The 6,061-nt window shown below is 34.9% G+C and overlaps 1 protein-coding gene across 1 annotated transcript; it reads left to right on the top strand.

Annotated features, from left to right (window-relative positions):
* The first annotated feature begins 4,351 nt into the window (after positions 1-4,351).
* LOC117993526 (uncharacterized) lies at positions 4,352-5,860 on the top strand. The gene has a single exon (XM_034981327.2). It carries the CDS (start codon positions 4,608-4,610, stop codon positions 5,391-5,393), a length of 786 nt encoding a protein of 261 aa, XP_034837218.1. The 5' UTR covers positions 4,352-4,607; the 3' UTR covers positions 5,394-5,860.
* The last annotated feature ends 201 nt before the right edge of the window (positions 5,861-6,061 follow it).

Consider the following 6,061-nt stretch of genomic DNA (forward strand, 5'->3'; position numbering starts at 1 on the left):
TGAGCATGAGTGTTGTATGTCTTTCTGTTTCTGGTATGTACATAGTTAGATTAATTCAAACCTGATATTTCATACCCTATACTTACTAGGTATTCAAAGTAATCTAATAACTCTAATTTGGTCGAATAAGTAAACCTACAGATTCAAAATAGGTTCAATGTTACCTACTTTATCTAGTGGACCAATTAATTATTTATTAGCTGATCCACCCCAGGTCTAATTTTCCAAAATCTTTTCTTTATGTCCAGTAGTAGCTTAGTAGAGAACTCAAATCATATTTGATTATGCAGGGCCTGCGGGTTGATCTATGTCTGTCAGTACATAATACAGACTATTCAGTCGGTAGATAGGTATTCAATGGGTGCATCTGGCAATCGACTCTATTAGTCTCCCTATCACTGTCTATCATTCTCACAACCATACCATGCCTACCATAGACCCAAATCCAAAAATCTTACATTAAATGGTAGGTAATGAAAACACATGCACCTGACACATATTTCAGGCATTCTATCCTTAAATTGTACTAAAATATTACTATGTGTATAGTTAAGTATGTAATTATTTAATTAAAGAAGAATAACTACTCATATTGAGACTATTCAATTCAAAGTTTTAAGACTTTATTTTAGTTACTAGGTAAACTAGATTTGCCTCAATTAACCATAGTAGTATTCAGATGTTTCTTACCTTCTTATTACTGTATTACATAACAATACCTTGAGGTTACAGCCTCCATCATAATGAGGCAGGCCGGGATGGCTTTTTTTTCTTTTGTATCATTACAACAGGCCTCACACCAAGAGTTACTGTGTTCTTATCCGATCCATGCAGGTACATGACTGCTTCCAATCACAACTTGAAGGTTATGTGCACTTCTCCACCACAGATGCAGGCCAAAACCACTTGTTCATCTCACATTCGTCGACCTCATCGTCAAGTCGGGGTCACAGGGTCGTGGACATCATCAGAAAAGTTGTCAAAACATGAAAAAAATGGTAACAGTTGAATAATCTCGGAAATATTTCATTTAAGTGACACCAGTATCAAGTACATACCTACTTGATTATATCAGACCCCTGTATATAACCCAAATTTTGCACTAAAACCATTGATTGACCCATTGATGTAGATATGACCGTTGTTATTGTAAGATTATTATTTCTATTTTTAACTAAAGCACATGTACATATTTCTTTTTTTAAAATGATTGTTGAATGATTTAAATTAAGACTTGAATAAAATTATATTGTTAACATTACTTCCTAGATAGATAAAGTTAAGTAGATATTCATTCTAAATTTTCACATTTTATTATGCTATGATAATGTACTATAGGTAATAATTTGCACACTCAGTTATTGGTTGAATGTGTTAGATCAAAACAGATTTAAGACCAAATTGTACCACATTCTAGCAAATAAACTCTATTTTTTATATTTCTACACTAGCTCATGTATCAAGTACTTACCTACATAATAATCTAATTGTTTTCTTGATTCTACTTTAATATAGGTAGGTGCCTATTTGGTTTAAAGTATTTCATATCACTTATTACCTTATTTCGATTTTAAAATACAAGGTGTTAGTACTACGGTGCGTTGCATCCAGTCTTGAAATTAATACTAATACTACTTATAACTTCATAGATCAAATCTTGGGCTAGGTATGTCCCTACATAATAATCCATTAAAGCGGTCAGAACAAAACTATAATCCCTTACTTTGAACTCTCAAATAAGTCATAATGCTGATATCTACTTACTATTAATAATTATAGCCTTCACTTACTCTGTTCTAAAAGTATCAATTGGTAATATTGTAACTTATCAAATACCTACTTAGGTATTTTGATGCAGTAATCTAACATTAGGCACTCTTAATATTCACCCATGCTTTAATGAACATCCACTGTAAGAAGGTAAGTACACAGATTCACCGCTTTCAATACAACCAATGGATGCATTGGACCCATCGACCTACGTACTTCTGCTTGTTCCAGACAGTGCAAGGTGCTTTCCTCAAACCAATCTCTTGAGTAGTTGCGTTGGAGACAAGTCCTCCAACTCGACACAGGTCTACTCAAGTACTCCCAAAGTAATAGTGTAGCACCATTGCAGTTTGTATATATTTCATATTCACTTTGTTATTCGTTCAGGTAGGTTTCTTCATATAATTTCCGATATAAGTACCTAATAAATATGTTGCTATGCGTCTTGTACAGGCACTTTTAACATCTTCCAGGATAGACCCGCATTTTTGGGCATGAATCACATCCAATCTTCTGATATAAACAACTTAACCTCCAATCCGGGTTTATTAGTCTTGGGATGACCCTAATATGAATCAAACGCAGTTCCAATGTCCACAGTCTTATATTCAGGTACACTTGTCACATCCACTTAGTTTATATCTAGCTTAATTAATCACCTAGTACTTATATCTCGCTTAATTACTTTTATCTCGTCCATCTTTTTCTCTCGCTGCGTCCGTCCGACGCCGCTACCACTGTCACACCTCCACTCACGGGTGACAGATGGCAGGTTTTCTGTGTTGCCTACACTATGTCACTTTCCAGGTCTTTATCTATACCCATGCAAAAAATCACGTCAATCCGTTGCACTGTTGCAACGTGATTGAAGGACAAACCAACAAACCAATAAACAAACACACTTTCGTATTTATAATAAGGGTTATTCTGATTCCACGGATACGTACGAAGCGATTTGCCTCCTCATTTCTAATTCGAACCGCTAAGATTTGGAACACCCTTCCAGCAGTGGCGTGCAGCTTATAGAAGCATAAACGCACTGCTTACCCTCATTGTAAGAAATCAATGCTTATTTTTCATTATAACCTGCCGTAAAATAAGTTCATACCTAAATGCATACCCTGGCTTGAACTCCTGTGCACGCCACTGCCTTCCAGGATCAGTTTTTCCCTCCAATTATAATATGGGTAGGTACCTTCAGGACAAGAGCGAATAGGCATCTTCTAGGCAAGCGCGCTCCATCTTAGGCTGCATCATCACTTGCCACCAGGTCTGATTGCAGCCAAGCGCTAGTCTATAAATTTATTTAAAAAAATCTTCAATTTCAAAATAAATTAGATAGAAGCAAATCTTTTATAGCTACTTAAAAGTACAGACTTTCTAAATAGTTTTAAATACATATCAAAAACCGGCCAAGTGCGAGTCAGGCTCGCGCACCGAACGTTCCGTAGTACTATAGTCGTATTTTTTTGACATTTTGCACGATAAATCAAAAACTATGATGCATGAAAATAAATAAAAATCTGTTTATGAATGTACAAGTGAAACCCTTTCATATGATACCCCGCTTGATATAGTTATCTTACTTCGAAATTTGAAAATACTAATTATGAAAGGGCTTCACCTGTATAATATGAAAGATTTTTGTTTATTTGTATGCATTAATTTTTTTTGATTTATCGTGAAAAATTACGAAAAAATACGACTGTAGTACGGAACCCTCGGTGCGCGAGACTGACTTGCACTTGGCTGGTTTTTGTTGAACTTACCCATTGTATTTTAAATTATTTAGAAACCTTGAAGTGTACGTAAAACTGTAAGTATCATAAAAACTATAAATCTAAAAAAACTATTTACATTCCATTCTGTTGTACAAAATATTTTAAGATAGGTAATGTAAAGTTGATATAATATTTTTGAAAATAATAAATTGTTTTATTTGAACCGATTTTAAGAGATCAAAATTGGTTCAGAAGTTTAAAAAAAATAAGTAAATCACAATTTTTGAGACAGTGACATTGTACTATGTATTTATTGAAGTTGGTTTTATGATAGTTAAAAGTTAAGTTTCTACAATTTATTACAGTAATTTATTATTTTGTTATTTGTAATAGTATTTATGTAAGATTGCAAATATAAATAAGTAAATTATTTATAGTTTTATTTGACTCATCCTTTCCTAAAATCATCCGATCTGTGTTTGACTGTGACGTCACTGTACCTTTTCCATCGATGACCTTTTCTAGTTACGTGACGTCACGTCACGACTTGAATTTTTCTTTCGATGTAAATTCACAAAATATATAATATTTACTCATAAGTATGTTATTTAAAAATGACATAGGAGAGTACCTATCTACTTACTTTAGAAAGGGAGTTTTCACGAAAAAAGATTAAAGAATTTCATAAGTAGGTAGCTAATCAATGCAAAATTTCGTTCGAAGGGAATCGAACAAAAAAATATAATCTACGCAAATGTGACTAATTTGAAAAACAGTACAATGATTCATGTAATCTGTCGAAAGTTATCCGTTTATCAGATACCAGATAAGATTGCAACTAAACAATATAAACTGAAACCTCGATACACTGATAACTAGTTTATTTCAATCAATTCTTTGTGTTTGAAGAAGCAAATCATTGAAAAACAAATCCAATTAACTGAGGATTTGTAATAGTGAATTTAACTAACCAAGAAAATAAAATAAAGCTAGACGGAGTTCCAAAGATCGTGTAGAAAAAAAGTGAAACTAGAGTAGTTATTTCTTATTATTATTTCTTACATTGTATTACGCAAGAAGTACTTTACTTTTTGTCCAAGAAGTTAAAGCAACAAAATGAGTTATCCACCACCTTACGGACCTCCACCACCACCGTATTATGGTCCAGGATGGCGTCCACCTCACCCTCCAAGCCATTCTGGTACAGGACAACAACAACCCAACCTATCAGGAACTACGTCACAACATCAAGCGGACTACGGCCAAGTGACTCATCCTCAGCCATACCCGTATGGATACCCTTATTACATGCCTGGAGCAGTCATGATGCCAATCCCCATTGGACCACCTCCCGACCCAAGCAACCCTACATACATAACCAACATAATCTACCAAGGAGAAACCTCCAACCCTCAACCAACAGAACAAGTCCAGATATCTGAAACTGACGGCGATTATGATTGGGTACCAACTACTTCAACTACAGCGAATAATTTGACGGGCAAAGCGGTGATTGGAGGGCATGAAGGGTGGGATGGGAGTCCCTTGTGGGTTATCCGAGCTTGGCATAACGGGGATTTGTTACCAGGGAAGTTGTCAGTGAGGCATAATGCTGCGTCAGTAATGTATAATGGGAAGGAGATACCTGTTCAGAAAATTGATGTTTTGTGCGCGAAGCCGGAAAGTTTGAGATGGGTCCCAGCGTCGAATGGAAGCGTTCCTCCCGGGGCTATTCCTGGGGGAAGAACATCTACTGGGGAAACTCTATACGTTGGAAGAGCAAGGCATCAGCTGTCGGTTACACCAGGAAAGATCCACCCAAGTCACGGTTCTTGTTACATAGGTTTTGGCGGAGCAGAAGTCGCGCATAAGATGTACGACGTACTTTGCCGTGTAAGTTAAATTGCTTCGGAAGTCCGCAGATGAACTCGTTAAGTTGCAAGTTTGTTAAGTGTTGGAATAAGTTGTGAAGTTATGTGTAGAGTCAATATGATTTTAATGGATTTGTAAAACTGTTTTAAAGACGTGGTGTAAGACTTGAAATCGCAATGCAACTCTTTATACCTACATAGTTATACATAAATATTCACTGTAATAGGTACATACCTACTTACTATAAAATATTATAATATAAATATTATAAATAAATTGTTGTGATTATTTTAAGGAATTGAAAATCATGTACTTATTTAAGCTTTGCTGGTACTAACTAGGTATATAAAATTATCTACAGATGATAAACAGGCAACCGTTGATAAAAGAATTCGTACCAATGTACTTTTCAAATCAAATCATTTAGGTACCTGCAATCAGCAAATAAATGATTTGATTTCATTTGATTTTAAATAATGGCGATACCTAATGTAATTTTGATGAAAATACAATTTTTAAACTAGTTTAAACCAGTATAACAATACTCAAAACTAATCGATAAGAAATCATACTAAACCAATATTGTTCCAACGTTGAACTGCCAATAAAAAGTTGTAAAGAATGTTGAATTTTTCATTGTGACTTCCTTGTAATAGACTAGCCTATGCTTGCGACTTCGTCCGCGTGGACTACACAAA

This window comes from Maniola hyperantus, chromosome 24 (genome assembly GCF_902806685.2).
Source record: "Maniola hyperantus chromosome 24, iAphHyp1.2, whole genome shotgun sequence".
Lineage (NCBI taxonomy): Eukaryota > Metazoa > Arthropoda > Insecta > Lepidoptera > Nymphalidae > Maniola > Maniola hyperantus.